Source organism: Chelonia mydas, chromosome 6 (assembly GCF_015237465.2).
Source record: "Chelonia mydas isolate rCheMyd1 chromosome 6, rCheMyd1.pri.v2, whole genome shotgun sequence".
In the NCBI taxonomy this organism is placed as follows: Eukaryota; Metazoa; Chordata; order Testudines; family Cheloniidae; genus Chelonia; species Chelonia mydas.
This window is the reverse complement of record NC_051246.2, coordinates 71,945,407-71,963,444: the sequence shown is the minus strand read 5'-3', so window position 1 is coordinate 71,963,444 and position 18,038 is coordinate 71,945,407. Positions and strand designations below refer to the sequence as shown.

The 18,038-nt window shown below is 45.1% G+C and overlaps 1 protein-coding gene across 11 annotated transcripts in view; it reads right to left on the bottom strand.

The window, feature by feature from the left end:
* Positions 1 to 730: 730 nt before the first annotated feature.
* RPAP1 (RNA polymerase II associated protein 1) overlaps positions 731 to 18,038 on the bottom strand; it is a 53,816-nt gene continuing 36,508 nt past the window's right edge. For 6 of the 11 annotated variants that reach the window (XM_043548077.1, XM_043548075.1, XM_043548078.1 and 3 more), the window contains 11 exons: positions 17,805 to 17,962; positions 16,650 to 16,826; positions 13,216 to 13,417; positions 10,484 to 10,593; positions 9,451 to 9,646; positions 8,104 to 8,253; positions 7,461 to 7,603; positions 4,687 to 5,491; positions 2,584 to 2,760; positions 2,131 to 2,187; positions 731 to 1,244 (listed from right to left, as the gene is read on the bottom strand). In XM_043548077.1, coding sequence (XP_043404012.1) covers positions 1,086 to 1,244; positions 2,131 to 2,187; positions 2,584 to 2,760; positions 4,687 to 5,491; positions 7,461 to 7,603; positions 8,104 to 8,253; positions 9,451 to 9,646; positions 10,484 to 10,593; positions 13,216 to 13,417; positions 16,650 to 16,826; positions 17,805 to 17,962 — 2,334 coding nt within the window. In that variant the 3' untranslated portion in view covers positions 731 to 1,085. Of the gene's footprint in view, positions 1,245 to 2,130; positions 2,188 to 2,583; positions 2,761 to 4,686; positions 5,492 to 7,460; positions 7,604 to 8,103; positions 8,254 to 9,450; positions 9,647 to 10,483; positions 10,594 to 13,215; positions 13,418 to 16,649; positions 16,827 to 17,804; positions 17,963 to 18,038 lie in introns of those variants that run through there. The other 5 variants (XM_043548074.1, XM_043548076.1, XM_037900441.2 and 2 more) reach the window with 3 other exon arrangements.

The window sequence follows — 18,038 nt, the reverse complement described above, 5'->3', positions numbered from 1 at the left end:
AAACTGCAACAGAAAAAGGATAAGAATAGAAAAAGGATTAAAAAAGAAACACTAGCACTGCCCAGACCCTGCTTGAAATAAAAGAGAAGGAAACTGCTGCAGGAGAATCTGAGATTTTTTACCCTTCTGGGGACGTTGGGACTGGGAAGAGAGATGCACAACCTTTCATTTATAGGTCACTAGTTCAAATTCAGTCCAGGCTGGCAGCAAGTTACAAAGTCATTACCATCTGACAACAGATCAGCGGCCTACACAAAATGAGTGAGTTGCCTGCAAGGGAGTGGATTGTTCAGAGCAGTAAGCATGGACTCCAGTGTGACTGCTCATGGTAGTAAGTGCTGTGCCTGGCAGTGGGCTCAGTTATTTTTGTCACTACACTGCTAGCCCCGGTAGCTAAGGTTAAAATACAGGATTAGGACAGGGAGGCTAGTCTCATAGCCCATTCAAGAGAGCACCATGGAAGGACGTGCGCAGAGCCCGGGTTTCTAGCATAGTTTCCTTAGAGGTTTGACACAGTGCAACTGGGTGGCTTACTGAGTGCATGCAGCACTTTCTGAGAGAGACTGCTGGAGAAAAGGACACTTCCACAGAACCAGCTTCTTCCTTCCCTCACATTGCCAGTGTATAGAAAAAACCCTGCAAAGCTCAGGATCCAGAAAAGCGAGGGAGAGGCTAGAATTCAGAAAGTGGGAATGGCCATGGAAATCACATTAAGAAAATCAGACTTCCATCAGAAAGGACTGAACTTTATTTCACTTCATTTAATTTATTAAATCAGTCTGCACTCACATTCCATTACGCAGGCATGTTTCCGTCGCACTCTCCAGTCCCAAGCAGCAGCAAGTCCGAGAGAATCTAAAAGGATGTTCCAGCACTAGACACACTTAGGCTATATACAGATCACCCACACTCATAGAAGCCATGTGATGTGCCACAGTGCTGAAAGGGTTTATTTGCCTTTCCCTTTGCCAATATGGCAAGGATGCCCAGGCAACATTGCACCCCATGGAGTTCACTTAAATTTTTTCATCAGCTTGTCTAAAATGAGCTTTCCCAGCCCTCAGTCCTTCTGTCGCTGAGATGCTTCACTCTGGGTCTGACATCTGCATGTTCTCCTTGGGCTCTTTCTTGGTCACCATTTGCAGGTACTTCAGTCGAATGGGAGGGAGCTGCTCATAAAGGTCGATACCCATCGGGCTCTCTGGGTTGGGCACTTTGTAGTAGAGAAGATGCTTTTTCAATACCTAAAGAAAGAAGCAGCCATTAAGTGTGGTGGGAGCAAGTGAGAATCTAAAATTCTACCCACTCACCACAGCTGGAATCCCAGATGTTACTACCCCCCCACACCCACCACAAGAGAAAAATCTGTGGGGTGTTAGCTCTCTCTGAGGAAGATTCACTTCCTTCCTCTATGCTCTATTTGCCTGAGGTGACCCCATTTGCATACAACCACCATGCTCACCCCATGTCCTTGCTTTTGTCAGCAGTCAGAGAAGGGGTCTGACTGAGAAGCAGGGAGCCCACCTTAGACAATGGGTACTAACAATGTATATATTTATCATTTGCGTAATAAAAAATACAGCACCACAAACTGGCATAGTGCTTCATGACAAGTCGGGTTGAGAAGGAAGAGGTTTGGTTTCTTTGAAAAGATGACTTCTGGGAAGGTGGAAGAACACGTGAACTTATTTTATACTTTTTTTTTTTTTTTTTTAAGTCTAGTTTAGAAGGTTAGCAGAGGAGAGTGGGCCATGAAAATCCATGCTGGCACCCTGCTCATGGCTGAGCTAAAATGGAACCTCCCCCCAGATCTTGAGGTATCCAGATACACTAGTGCTCAAGCCGGTTTCATGGAATGAGAGAACAGGAAACCCATCTCACTCCCAAAAGGCATCTATGCCATTCATTCATTTGTAGGGAGGCCAGTATAGTGCTGTCAGAGCTCAGGTTTAGGCATCAGAAGCCAAAATACTGTCACTAAATTTTCACTTGCTCAAGACAGCAGTGACTCATATTTAATCTACCAAGGGTGGATAAATGGGGAGTCCAATAGCCAAAGCTGAATCGATGATGATTCAACACCAGTATAATTCTGCTCCGAGTACAACAGCTGGGTACCAAGGAGCCTACCTCATCCACCAACAGCCAGGTCTTCCGCAGCATGCTTTTCCGAGCAGTATCAGCCTCCTGGGAGGAAAACAGAGATGCTCAGCTCAACGCAGCAAACGTGTTCATATTTTTCCTTCAGACGGCACAGGACTCCTGAGGGAGTTCTGCCTATTGTTATGCTGCATCAGACAGCAATTGGTTCTAGAGCAGAACAGCTGAATATGCAGTAGCTGTGACCCCCACCCCTCCTCATCCTCCCCAAGTGAGGAAGATTTTGGAGGCAGTTGGGTCAATAGGGTCGCTCTCAAATTGCCACAGCTGAAACTCTACTCTTGCCTCTTGGCATTTCAACTCTCAGGCCTCAGGCATTATATAATGGAGAGGAGCAATCTAGTGCTTAGAGCGAGGGACCAGGAGCATGGACTGCACAGCTCCTAGCCCTGTAGCTGAACCCCAAGATAATCCAGGACATACCTGTGTTGTGCTATCCTGAGAGAAAATGAAGCTATTCACATGAGCCACAGCCACAGCATAAAGAACGGGGCACCAGGTATGACGCAGCACACCAGTGACCAGTGTTCGGAAATACTGTCTCAAGAGGTTCAGGTTGTCCTCGGGAGGCGAGGTGTACCGCTCCAGCGGCACAGGAAACTGCAACAAAGCCAAAAAAAAGCACCATCACCCTTCCTGAAGGGTTTGTGTCACTGACCGACAGGACAAGCTCCTCTGCAGTGTCGTCAAATACCTCCTCTGCTGACAGACAAAATAGTCATAGATTCCAAGAAGAGAAAGGACCATTGTCATCATCTAGTCTGACCTTGTGTACAAAACAGGCCACAGAACTTCCCCAAAATAATTCCTAGAGCAGATCTTTTATAAAAACATCCAATCTTGATTTTAAAATTGCCAGGGATGGCGAATCCAGCACAATTCCAGTTGTTTCCATGGTTAATTACCTTCACCGTTAAAAATGTACCCTTTATATCCAGGGTGAATTCATCTAGCTTCAAGTTCTATCTATTGGATCATGTTATACCTTTGTCTGCTAGACTGAAGAACATTCTATTGGACACAAAATTTTGGTTGCCTTTCTGCTCGTGGGTAGTGAATGAAACAGTGAGGAGTTGGCAGGTGAAGCACATTCAAGTTATGAAGGAGAGTCACTCTAGTATCACTGCATCCCGCTAATGTGGCAGTGAGATTAATACATTGATATATGCATCTAACCAGACAGGGGCAGGCAGACAATGGGGCCGAGTCTACATGACCATTGGAAGCTTCACCTTTGCATTTCCTGACTTAACTGTCCACCTTAAAAAAGCATTAACAAAGCTTTTTGACCTAACTTCCTAGGGTTTTCAAAAATATAATTTTCAGCTGATTTTCCTCAAGTATGCAGCGTTAGGAGGATCATCTCTGTTAAATCAATTCCAATTACTTTTCAAATCAAGTAAAGGCAACAGTCCTCACTGACAAAAGGATGTCGGTGCCAAGTTTCAAACTTCAGTCTTTGTTGTAGCAACAGTGTAATTGGAATTTTTCCCCTTGTTTAAAGTATTTTTTCCACCAATCTCCTATAACTTAAAAAAAGAAAGAGGGATTTTGTTCAAACGTTCCAAAACAAAATTAATTTTTGAGCAGTGACAAAGCATGGAAAATATCAACCTAAATATTTAGTGTTCCATAAATGTATGAGCGTGTGAAAATGAGGGATAAAAATTGAAATTTTTCTGTAACCTTCGCTAGTCAGAAGCCCCTGTATTCCATGGTTTTGTGGCTGTGGAATCCACACCAGACCATAGCATTGTGCTCCAGAATTAAAGCCTCCATTTAAAATGGATGACAACTTAAATGCCAACATGTTGCTATTACGCTCCTAATCATTTTATTAAAAGTACCAGCGAATGTGCTCAGCCCACAATCCTAACACCTTTCCAGCTCCTCCCCATTGCTGTAAGCCCCAAACAATCCTTACCTAGTGGCTAGAACCTCCAGTGGCCCTCAATAAACTTAATCATAGAAGCGGAGTTGTAAATAGAAAAATCTTTGGCATATAATATACCAAAGATATGGGGAGAGTGTAAAATACACTGAAATTAATACAGCTTGTACTGTATTAATTAATACAACCTTCTATGTAGGATGTATTATTCAGTTTCCCACTGAATTCAGTAAACACCTCTGATTTGGTTATTTAACTGAAGCTGCTGCAGAATTTCCAGCACTCCAGCAACAGAGTGCCACAGAATCCAGGAACTGCCCCTCCACCCTCTCCTCCCACATTGAGGTTAGGTTCAGTTTGCAGAGAGTACCAAGGACCTTGACTACAGCAGGCACTACCGGCAACTGCTAGCCCTGAACTGAAGGAATATCGCCTATGTCAGTCCGTGTGACATTTTATGTTCGACATATTGGATTTCTTCAGCAGGAATAAAGAACTTGCCAACAAGAAAGTATAACTGCCACACAGGAAAGAGACAGCTAGAATGCCCACTGCAGAAAGAGAAGAATAATGATGGTGACAATATCCCAGTTTGGGGAATAAAGTGACTGCCAAGTAGTGTGCCTAGAGGTTACCTGTTTGAGTGGCACTCCCAGGGCTCTCAAGGTGCTCACATGCTCCCCGAAAACTGCCAGCCGCAGCTGAACGCTGAACCGCCTCTGCAAAGGGAGGAGAACAAAGACTCCAAAAAGGGGGTCACCGAAGGAGACGCCTTCAAACTGCTCCAGGACACTTATATAGAGGTCATGGAATGATGCCAAGCCAGGCAGAGGAGAATCCAATTCCAGGGAGTCCAGGACCTTGGGTTGGCAATAGAGAGCGAGAAGGGCAGCTGTGTAGCAATGAACAGGTCCTTCCCGGAACAGGTCGCCGCCTGTGAGGAACACACACATAAGCCGTGCCAGTTTGGCAGCAGCTGAGATGTTCTGAAGTACTCTGGCACGCCACGTTTCCAGGAGCAGGACCCACTGCAGATTCCGGGTCACAGTGTTCACTAGATCAGGTGGAAGAGAGTTCAGTACAGCCCCCTGTGTCTCTGCACCGGTCACTTTGTTGTAGAGGCTGATAAGAGGAAAGAATGGCCAGTCAGAAGGTAGGATGGGCCCTTTGACTTCAGGAAGCAGCAGTGATTGGACGAGGTAAGTCCGTCCTTGGTAGGCTACCTGGGAACGGGCAAGAGCAGGCTCCAAATGAACAAACAGAGAGAGATAACAGGCCCGAATGAAAGGGAGATGCTGGTATGATTCTCCCAGCAACACACCGCGGCGGGGTTTAGGGAAACCTGCTGCCACTAAGCCAGGCTGTGCCAGCTTTGAGCTTGTGCCCAGATGTAGGATATCGGAGAAATCGGCCGCTTCTGGCCCTCCAGTTTTCCCTTCTCTGTAAAATAAAGACAAACATAACAAATATTGGTACAGGAGTACTTGTGGCACCTTAGAGACTAACAAATTTATTAGAGCATAAGCTTTCGTGGGCTACAAGCTTATGCTCTAATACATTTGTTAGTCTCTAAGGTGCCACAAGTACTCCTGTTCTTTTTGCAGATACAGACTAACATGGCTGCTACTCTGAAACCAAATATTGGTACTTAACCCCTGCCCGTGCACACACAAAATCAAACTGTGCGCCTCTATATTTCCTTTCCAACGTCAGGAACAATGGAGTACCCAGCATCACTGAACCCATCTATGGCTCCCAGCTAGCATGACATGACACCTCTAGCATCCCAGATGCCACTGGCAGGTCGCTGCTGTGAGGAAGATCACGCGCCCTCAGCTGGCAAGAGCACAACCCATTGCCATAAAGAAACATATACACCGGTAGAGTTCTTGCTACTCTTAAAGGAAGCAATGATCTTTGGAAACTTGCAGTGCCGGATGAAGTGCCAGCAGGTGTTATCTATATAGGCAGATTACACGCTTGGCTACGCAGTGCTGTCAGGGCACTGATGTGAGAAAAAACACACTGCAGGAGCCCCATTTGCATTGACAGGGCAATACTCACTCTGCTGGTTTTGCAGCTGGCTTTGATAAGAGATTGAGAGAGAGATGTGCTCTAGTGCTTAGACTACAGGACAGAAAAATCAAACCCACCAAGATCTAATCTCAGCTCAGTCACTGACTCCAACTACAGCTTCCTTAACCGTTCGATGGAGACTACTGGGAAGGCTGTTATGGAGGATTAGACAGTGTTTGTAAAGCACTTTGAACACGAAAAGAACTGGAGAAGTCCAAAGTATTTTTATGGTGGGTTCATCCAGCCTTTTCCAGGGATGTACCATTGCTCCATGGCAAGCTACAAGGAGACACTCAGAAGCAATACAAGACCCAACTATCCCCATTGCCAAACACTGAAAGCCTCACATCTATAATGCTCAGTCTCCACTAGTTTGAAGTAGAAAATATCTGTGGTTACCTCTTAAACCTTCAGCTTTACCATACTGGAGCAAATTGTGCAGGTAGCTAAACGTTAACGGTGAAAGGGAGATTTAAAGAGGTCTTCCAATAGGGGGCAGAGAACAGAAGTGGGCAAGATTTCCATCTGCTTCACAGATCTTACCAAATCTTGACTCGGCATTGGTACCTTGTTGCTGTCAGGAAGGTGAGACCACTAGATGGGGATGGAAGGACACCTGCCACTAACAGGAGGGGGAAAGCAAACCATCATGTCTCTCTCATTACCAGTGTGCTGGAGAGAAACCTGAAGGTCATGCCTCCAGCCTTCACCAGGAGGTCATGTTGCAGGGGAATGCACTATGGTGTCTGTTTTCACTCAGGCCATGTCTACACTGCAGTTAGACACCCGTTGCTGCTCCCTGCCAGCTGACCGGGGCTCCTGGGGCTCAGGCTAAGGGGCTGTTTAACTATGGGGTAGACGTCCGGGCTTGGGCTGTAGCCCAAGCTCTGGGACCTTCCCACCTAGAGCAGGGGCGGCTCTACCAATTTTGCCGCCCCAAGCAGTCACCGCCGAATTGCCACCGCCGCAAGCCGCCACAGCAGGAAGAGCTGCCGCCGAATTGCTGCAGCGGGACATGGACTGCCCCCCCATTCTAAATGCCGCCCCAAGCACCTGCTTGGAAAGCTGGTGCCTGGAGCCGGCCCTGACCTAGAGGTTGGGTGCTAGCCCAAGCCTGAATGTGTACACTGCAATTCAACAGCCCCTTAGCCATAGTCAGCTGGCACGGGCTGTGGGTTTTTAATTGCAGTGTAGTCACACCCATAAAGGCTGAAAATCGTAACTACGATCTAATGTAAAAATCCATTTTTTCCCTTCTTTTCCAAGAGATTTCCCACATCCCAAACTACAGGCAAGGAATGAGCTTCTTAAGGGAAAAAAATGCAAAGCTTACGGAATGAATTCTGGATTAAAGGCGAGACCCAAAAGGAGCTCATGAGCCAGATGCTCACTCCCTGGCAACAGACGGCTTAACAATGCCATGGCAACACAGTGATGAAGCGAGGCATGCTGGGCGTAATCCGGACAAGTGCCTGCCTGCACAGGAAACAAAAACCCAACAGATGAGAACATTGCAGCATGTCTCAAGGAGGCAGTTACAATGAGTCAGAGGGGCAGTTAGCTGGCCTGGGGGCATCAGTGGACCAGAGGGGTATTAGATGTTGAGTCAGAGCATGGGAACAGGCAGTTTTCATATGGAGATAGTTTTCCTTCCTTTTTTGTCCTAAATCTTTAGGTAGTGTTTCTGTACTTTAATAAAACAGCCTCTGGTGTTCAAGTCCAGAAGCAGCTGTCTTTCAATAGTGGGTGAAAGGATTCCTGTAGTTACAGCCTGCAAAGTGATTTGGGATCGAAGGCTCTGTATAAGTAACTGTAAAATTATGATAGTTTTGGTAGTAGGTGAGTTGGGCAGTCAGAGGCAAGACAAAGACCAGCTGATTCAAGAATCAGTTGCCTGCCTGGTATGTCAGCTGGTAAGGGAGCCACAGCTGAGGCTAGCTGTCGGGGTAAGAATGATTGAGGTGCTAGGGGATTACCATTTTCTGAGCCAATGCTAGCACAAAGTACTGCAGATGGTATTCATGCCGCAGGATCCAGGCAGATGAAGGGGTTATGGAGGGAGGTCTGGTGGGCCAGCTCTGGAGCAGGTAGTCCTTCAGACCTTTGAAGTCTAGCACAGAGGTATACTGTAGAACCAGAAATGGAGGCAAATACCATTAACAACAACCCACTCAGGGAGAGAATCCTCTCCCGTATGTGTCACCTCATCCCCCACAGAGGCTTCTTCAGACAATAGTATTCATATGCACTCAGATGACCTGATGAAACCTCCCTCCTCTCCACTGCAGTGAGAGGCTCTACTTCAGATATTCCCAGTCTTTTGACTTCTTTACCTTGCATACATCCAATCACAACCAGGCCTCCTAGTGTGAACACCAGAATCATCTGTACCAGATCCCACAGTGCTTCAAAAGGCGGCACATGGGGAAAATCAGCACAGTGGTTTACGTGGCTTCTGTTATATGAGGAGGATGCAGCTGCCCAGGTTCAAGCAAAGTCACTTTAGCAGAAGGCCAGAAAGCAGATTTGAGGAGGGCCTGTATCAGTCATTTTCTCTCCAGCAAAGTACAAAGTACAAAGGGGTTTCTGTCATCGCGGGCTTACATGCATTTGAATTTACTCACTGCCACTATCTTTTCATTCACAGAAATCAGAGTCAGAAGAAACCTATTAGGTCACATAGTTCATCCACAGGGAGCTAATACAGAGTAAATCTCAACACAATATATTCTCCAGTGCTTTAGTCTACTTTTAGATGTCTCTGGCCATGCACTTCTGCTTCTTTAAGGAGATTATTCCATAATGTAGTCGCTTAGCTGGCAGAAAGGTTTTCTTGATACCCATCCTTAGCGTCTCTTTGTTTAATTTCTTCCCATTACTCCAGTTTTATCTCCTTTGACAACCCAAAAGAATTATTCTCTACTCCTACTCCATGGTGTTTAGATTTTTCAAATGTTCAGGTATATCCCGCACCTTAGCCATCACTTAGCTGAACTATAAATATTTATCTGTTCTGATCTTTTCCTATAAATCAATCCTTTGAGCACTTTGATCATTTTTTCACTGAGTTATTTCTAGTATCTCTAAGCCCTTCGGGTAGCAAGGATCCCACGACTGAACACGGTATTGGAGGTGTCGTCTCACAGGATCTGAATAGAGAGGGGACTCCTCGCCACTTGCTACTTTGTTTTCTCTTCAGCAAAACGAAACTATTGTTCAGCATAAGTTACCCGACACTATTACCCTTGAATCATGTGTGCAGTTCCTACCCCCTTGCTGGACTAGCACTCATGCAGCATTCATAGCCAGAAGCCAACACTCACCTTGCTGACCAGCCCTTTGTGGATATGGGTGACGTTGTTGATGAGGAAGAGGAGGGCAGTGAGGAAGGGGAAGGGTGACTTGGAACCAGCTAAACTCATCAGGGGTTTCCTTCCAGTGCAACTCAAAGATACAATGCTGGGGAGAGACTCTGGTGCTGGGGAACAGGACAGGGGATTGCATAGAGCAGAGCATGGCCTGTGTGAAGAGAGACATGCAGATCAGATCATGGGCACTCATTTCACTGAGAGCTTTGGTGGTAAGTTGCAGATAGAATCCCACATCTCAGAAACACCCATACAATAAACTGTAGCCAAATGGAATATCACAGGGATTGCATGCGTATACAATACCTAGCAATATGGGGCCCTAACTGGAGCTGTTAGGCAGTACTTCAATACCAAATAATGTAACATGCTGGTTCTAATGGATTCCAATCTTATGTTGAACTCTTCAGAGAGTCCAGGAACAAAGAGCACAAAACCCGATCTCTGATGTTGTGCATTCAGAACTACTGGGCCATAGATACCCAAACAGACTAACATTTTTCCATAGGTAAGCGTGACCCAGATTGTCAAAGAAAATCCTACCCACAAAGACTGAGGAAGCCAGCCCTATGTAGAAAACAGGAATTGGAAAACATGCTGGATTTTTCTGAGTGCCTCCTCACACATCTCTGGTGTGTGGGAAGTGAGCGCTTCAGCATTCTCTTGTCCCTTTAAAATAAATCTTCATCTGTAGAATTTGGTTTAAGAAAGCTGTTTGCACATCACCCACCTTCCAAACTAATGGATCACAAGGGCACATTCATGACACAGAATTGCTAAGCTCTGCACTTTCAGCAGAGTAGGACTTTGTAATGCTCTTAAAACTACACTTTTCACATATTCGAGGCACATGCTAGGGGGTTTCTTTATTTTTATAAGAAACGTTCTCAGTCACACAACTGCACCTCTCCTTGCTCAAACAGGTCAGAAATGGGACTGCACCTGACTTGTCAAGCTGCAGCTGCAGTCTGGCTTGGAGTGGTTTTACCTGAGCAGATCCCACATGCTGTGCATGGCAGGCTGGCTGAGGAGAGGCAGCAGCACCTCAGACGTCAAACGCTCCACTTCCTCCAGGCAATCAATTGGATTTAGTGATGGCTGCAGAAATCATTGAAAAGAAGGGCATGTCTGAAGACATTCAAATGAAGAGAACAAACTATTCTTGGGGAAGAGACAGCTATATTTATCTCCCTTCCCCCCCCTTTTGTTTAAAATAGCTCTTTGCCCTATACACACAGATTTTTGCTTAGCGATAATACCATGGGTTACAGTAAGTTGCTACAGGTAGATAAGCCTCCCACTACACCAATGAGAGACCCCACTGTGCTAACCTTTCCATTAAACACACTTATACAAAACTATGTTGTCTGTTCCAGGACTGAAGGACTACAATTACAACACAAGATCTAATGTAACTGCCCTGTTATTTAAAGGTGGGTAGTTTAGTGCAGTGTTATCAAAGACTTCAAGAGAATCAGCAGCACACAAGGAGATCAGTTTAGCCTCGGAGACTGAACAGTTCCCAGTATGGCCAAACATCATCCTAGATGAGCAATGCACATGATAGCATTTTACACTCCCAACGCAGGGCCTTTAGGGGACCTTTCTTTTTCTCCTGCCCTCAATAAAGAACACTTGAGATGAAAGAAGCATTGCAGAGAATTTTGCATCTCCTTCACCTCACCAGAATGCAGTCACCCCACAAAGAACAAACTAAATCCCTCTCCAGAAAGAGACTCAGCCGATTATTCAGTGAAGTGGAGATGCACACCTCAGTTCTGTGCCTTCTAATGGGCACGGCATAAGGAAGCCATGATAGTCACCACTGTATGATTATTACTGTGACAGATATGACAATATCCTGCAATATCCCAGACAAACCTTATGGATTTAAGTATTTGAAGAGTCCATTGTATTAAAAATGCAAATATTTCTGTACTACTGTGGACTATATAGAACTTCTTATGGAGGAACACAGGATTCATGCAATTTCTGGGAAGTACTGGGGACTTCAAAGGACTTTTGGGGACAATATGCATGAAGTGCATTGTCTAGAAAACACCGGAGGTCAAGGGAATGCAAATGACCCACCTCAAAATCCATCCTTTTGAAGCTGCACCTTGAGCAGAAAACCATTGTTTAGTTGATTACCTATTCACGGTCTCTTCAAAGGCCCAAACCAGATAACTCAGTAACTCTCAGAGTCATGAGGGTTCTTCTTCTGAGCAAAGAGCCTTACGAACCTGAAGCTACAGGAAGAGTCCTGTGCAGGGGTTTGAAGCTCTGCTGACTTGTCAGAGGCCTTGTTGTTGGAGTGATCTCCGGTAAGCTTATTAGCATGTGTATAGGTTCTTTTATTGTTTTCTGTATGTTTTCTCTGTAATGCTTTTACCTTAAGAATAAAATGTGCTTGCTTAAAAAGATCTGTGTGGTAACTGATAACTGTCAATTACGCTGTCTACTGTCTCTAAAGAGAAGGCAAAAGAAGTCTGCATAGGCAGCCTGTCTTTTGTGGGGGATATCATAGTATAGTCAGGGGACTGCGCAGTCTGGAAATACCCTGGTCAGAAGGGAGAAAGAGACACATCTCCCTCCAAGAGAGGCACTGTCTAGGGAGCCAGAAGAGGTGCCCTTGCTACACCACAGAGGGAGAAAGTAAAGGTGCAACTGCCATGAACTGTGACAACAACAGAGACAGATTTTCATACCAGCCAATTAATATTTTGCATATTTTTTCATGTCATCTAACCACAAGAACATTATTGGGGATAAGTAATCTTTGTACTGGCAGGGTCTTACACATAATTTTCTTTATTCTTAAAGGGAAAAAAACATTCTAGAATTAGAATTCAAGATTCTAAAAAAAATAAAAATGATTCTAAATATCCGAGGAGGACTGGATGGCATAAATGTCTGGCAATGAGTGTTAGAGACATCAAACACTAATGCCACCAGTTCAGATCCACCCCCAAGTTTGTAGCGACTGACAGTCAGCATCTTTTGGCTATTTGGTGGCCTATTTGAAGTGAGCTGGAGGTCTCCATCCACTTCCTAGCGGACAAGTCTCCACATCACTTGAACTGGCACTACAGTGCACATGTTTCGGGTACTCTCAGAGGGGGCAGAAAAGACTGACTGGCCAGAGATACCAAATTATCCCACACTCTTAAGGGATATTTCTTCCAGGTCAGGGCTGAGACCTTTTGGTGGGGCAGTGCACAGGATGCTTACACTGTGGCTGCCTGTCTGATACTTTTTCTGTGAATAAATGCAAGATGTCAGGCTGATGTATTTTGAGGCTTGACACATTTCAGAAAATTCACTTTAAAGATGGTCATGTACCATGCCAGTTATTGGGTTCCTCTCCCTGTCATTACAGAACTTTACCTCAAATGCCCTTTGGGCAGCAAATACACTCAACTTCATTGTTCCTATACTCCAAATACTGATGGGATGACACTCAGTCACAGGGAAAACAGGATTGTGGGCACTGCTGAATGTGAAGGACATTGGCAGTTCAGCCAATGGTCGCCTGCAGTTTAAAGGCTGTCCAGCCTGGATTTAAGGACTGGCGATCAATGTATAGTCCTCAACATGCTGTCAGCTACATTTCCTTCTAACTTGCTCTCGTTTCAAGCCTTGCTTGGAATTCAGGAGTTAGGAAGAAAACACACAGGCAGGTGACATGGAAGGATGTCCTGGTTCTTTAACAGGCCTTACCTGTTGGCTGCAAACACTGTAGTAAACCCCTAAGTAGATGATGTATGTTGTTGTAAGAGGCTGGAGAGCTTGCCAGGTTTCCAGCCGGGATATCTCCTGGACAGACCTCCTCAGACTGGTCTCCAGGAAGGGTCTCAGGCCTGACACCTGATTCCAGGTGACTGGTGGAGGAGGAATCTGCTCTCCATCCCCTGGACCACTGCTGCAACGTAACAGAAGGATGATATGTCAAAGGGGAATTTCTCAACAAGAATCTTATCCATGAATCATCACAGCTAAAAATACTTTCCAGCAATGTGCAGTCTTAAAGACTGGCAGACACTAGGGCAAGGTACTGGCTCAGAGCCACCACAAACCTGCCCAATCTGCCTCATGGACGTACACAGTACCAACATTATGTGTGTCTGTCCCTTTACTAGCAGCTTTTTAACTGCTGGTGCGCCTTGAGCAGATGCCTTCGTCGAATGATCTGTAACAACTTCAGATCTCTCTTAAGGGGCTCCAGCTAATTCAGAACGTACCAGTATGTGTTAATATTCTCACCTGATCGTACTGCCCCTACCTGCATTCCCTTCTACTTATCTACTTTAAATTTATCTGCCATGCTGACCCAATCGCCCAATTTGGGTAGCTCACTCTGGAGCTCCTTGCTCTCTTCCAACCAAGCATCTTCAGGAAATTCTAGTGCTTCGCTGTCTACTCCTCCTCTACAGCAGTAATAAATATTAAGACACTGGACTCAATATTGATTCCCTGGGGATTCCCATTATTAATTTTTTTCCCACTATGAGATTTAGCTATTTACTCCCATTCATCCTCATAGAAATAAGGGGGAGGAGACAGACAGTAATAGTCTGATATTCAGTAAAAATAAGGGAGAGCTGTGGCAAATAGACACAGAAGAATGGCAGAATGCATTGCTAGCTCATGGAACAATCCTCACTGCAAAAAACTGGGCTGGGCAGGAGGGAGATGAGTAGCAGCAGTGAGGAATGTAGTAAAAGGTTTAGCTCATTCCCCCTGAGGAATTTTGATATGGTCTTGAAGTGAGGTGTTTTATATCTATGGAATTTGCAAACAAGAATACTCATGTCATTGTCAAGTTAAAATTCATATATCTTTTTCTCACATCTCTCTGTCACTCAGAAATTCTGAAAGGCGAAGGAATTTCTAAAATCTAATTTGCTTTCCACCATTCACTTTCTGCACCTCACTCAGTCTGGACCAGCGATTCTCAACCTGCTTCTCACGGGCTGCTTGTGGCCCAATCAGCAAGGGGCTGCGGCCCATGTGACATCCTCAGGGCCATAGAAGTAGTATTGGATGCAGCCCACAATGGTAAATAGGTTGAGAACCACTGGTTTGGACAATGAAATGAGGCAGGTCAGTTTCACTTTGTTACTGCTCATCAAGTGCCTGGTTCTCACATACACTAATGCAAGCTGTTGCAACTGAATCTCCAACCCTTACAGGGAGCAATCAAAGGGAATCCAAAAGAGGCATAAAAACTTGCTTTTCATTAAAAATAAAACCACCATGGAATAGGTTTATTTGAGTGGCATTTTATGGAGAACCAAAGGCTGCTTTATTAATGATGCCCATTTCCCTTCACCAGTCCTCAAGTGTTACTTTTTAAACTACAGCTGACCAGCACCACCATGGGAATTCACTTAAGAACGTAACAGCCATACTGGGTCAGACCAAGGTCCATCTAGCCCAGTATCCTGTTTTCCCACAGTGGCCAACGCCAGGGGCCCCAGAGGGAATGAACAGAACAGGTAATCATCAAGTGTTCCAGCCCCTGTCACCCATTCCCAGCTTCCGGCAAACAAAAGCTAGGGGACACAATCCCTGACCATCCTGGCTAATAGCCATTGATGGACCTATCCTCCATGAATTTATCTAGTTCTTTTTTGAACTCTGTTATAGTCTTGGCCTTCACAACATCCTCTAGCAAAGAGTTCCAGAGGTTGACTGTGTGTTGTGTGAAGAAATACTTCCTTTTGTTTGTTTTAAACTTGCTGCCTATTAATTTCATTTGGTGCCCCCTAGTTCTTGTGTTATGAGGAGGAGTAAATAACACTTCCTTATTTACTTTCTCCACACCAGTCATGGTTTTATAGACCTCTATCATATTCCCCGCTTAGTCATCTCTTTTCCAAGGTGAAAAGTACCAATCTTATTAATCTCTCCTCATACGGAAGCCAATCCATACCCCTAATCATTTTTGTTACCTTTTTCTGAACCTTTTCCAATTCCAATACATCTTTTTTGAGATGGGGCGACCACATCTGCACACAGTATTCAAGATGTTGGCGTACCATGGATTTATATAGAGGCAATGTGATATTTTGAGCCTTATTATCTATCTCTTTCTTAACGACTCCCAACATTCTGTTAGCTTTTTTGACTGCTGCCACACATTGAGTGGATGTTTTCACAGAACAATCTACAATGACTCCAAGATCTCTTTCTTAAGTGATAATAGCTAATTTAGACCCCATCATTTTATGTGTATAGTTGGGATTATGTTTTCCAATGTGCATTACTTTGCATTTATCAACATTGAATTTCATCTGCCATTTTGTTGGCCAGTCACCCAGTTTTGAGAGATCCTTTTGTAGCTCTTCGCAGTCTGCCTGGGATTTAACTATCTTGAGTAATTTTGTATCATCTGCAAATTTTGCCACCTCACTGTTTATCCCTTTTTTCCAGATCATTTATGAATATGTTGAATAGGACTGCTACCAGTACAGACCCCTGGGGGACACCACTATTTACCTCTCTCAATTGTGAAAATTGACCATTTATTCCTACCCTTTGTTTCTTATCTTTTAACCACTCCTGCACAGGTGACCTTCAGGATGCATGAGCAGCACTCTCACCAGTGGAGTGATGGGAGGACAATAGCCAGGTCCTCAATGGGAGAAACTAGTGTTCCTGGGAAAGCGCTTCAATGATGCACTTTTTAAATTCAGTTGACCACAACTTTCATTACACAGAAGTACCAGGTACAGGATAGATCAACTCTGACTCTAATCTCCACGTATATCCCCATCTCTAGTCACTGTCTTGTTCCCCCTTATGTCACACCCAATGCACTAGATAACTACTTCATCTACTCTCAAAACACGTGTCCTTTTGCAGAATTTCTACAAAACCCAGGAACATCTTTGGGACAGGGATCCTGCTTTCTTCTATGTATTACACACTGTTGGGCACACTGATGGTACCTCTGGAAAACAGGACTATTAAGAGGACACTATCACATAGTTTAGGCTCCAAACATGACCTATCTAAAGTGAAGGTTAAACAAAATGGGAGGGTAGGCCATTCTACATTCATGCTTCTGCGCGGGTACTGCAAACAATGCCCTGGAGAGAACTAGACAGTGTTCCTTTAAAACCACAGCTGACAGAAAGTGACAGGCCTACCTGCTAAGCCGGGCCTGCAGCTCTGCCGTGCAGCCAGCTGTTTGAGTCACGTGGGTCAGCAGGGTGACCACAGCTGTAGCTCGCTGGATGGAAAGTGGAAATGTGGGGTTTTCCTGGCAATCACTTAGCAAGTGGGGCAGGGACTGGAGAATCTTCACCAGCACGGGGTAGAGATCCCTGCAGTTTGTGACGGGGGTGGGATGGGGAGGACGAGTAAAAACACAAAACCAGGAGAATGTCATTCCAAGCTCAGCAAAAAGGGAATGTTCAATTAGTGCAAAGCTCTTCCTGATAGACAGGGCAGTGCCCTAGCATAACAAAGTATTTATACCACACTCACTGCTCTAACATTCAATCACCCGCCCAGAGTAACATAAGTACAGACATGCAGCTTTAAGGAATCCTCTTCGGTTTCTCTCCCAACTACTCCTTGGCATTAAGATTTTTTTTTTAAAAGATAATCCTAAACGTCCTGATCTTAGTCAGCGGGTTTGGAGTATTGGGGGATGGATGTTGTGGAAGCACTATTATGAAGCAACAAGTCTCCCGCCTGAAGACAGCGAAATTTCCCATCACCCTAATCTCTTCTGAAAGGGAGCTCGACAGCCAAAGCCCTGCCACTGAAAAAGCTCTGTCCTCCCCTCCTACTAACCGCATTCCTCTGGGAAACAAGTCTATGATTGCAGGATAGTACAGTTATCAGAAGAAGATTGTAGCCTGGACCCAGCCCACTAACATTTAGCCTGTGTCGTTTAGCAGGCATGCTGCTGCTTGTTGGACCATTCAGAGCTTTCTTACAGATGTCGGGTTCATTCCTAGGTGTGTTGCAACAACTGAGCCTGGAGGTCATGAATGCATAGGCCACCCATGTTATATGAAAGAGCTGAATCCAGTCGTGAACTGCTGGGAGAGTGGGAATTTCTTGTTGTGTGGAGAAGGAGCAGCACGATGCTGGTGCTAATGCTCATTTAAATGAGGGAGATCATGAAAGGACAGAAGAAGTTAAGATCACAACATAGAAATCAATGGAAGCTAGGTTTTACAGCACCCTGGGGAGGCTCCATAGATCCCTGCAATTACCTGCCCTGGAACAGGCAGCTCATTCTCTTCATTACACAGACACTGAGTCCCCATTTCTCCAGGTTTGGGCCATACCTGTACAGATCACAGGACTGACCGTAGCCAGCAGCCACAGCCCACAGCCGGAAAGCCTCAGTGCTCAGCCTTATGGCTTCCTCCCTGCAGAGAGGCAGGTCCCGAGGATCTTCAGCTATAAACCGACTCAGCCGACTCTTCAGCTCAAATTTATTAAGCTGGAAAGAATAAGCAGACAAATAAAGAAGTAAGATGTGTGTCTTCTTTGGGCCTTCTCACTAAAGCCTCATGCAG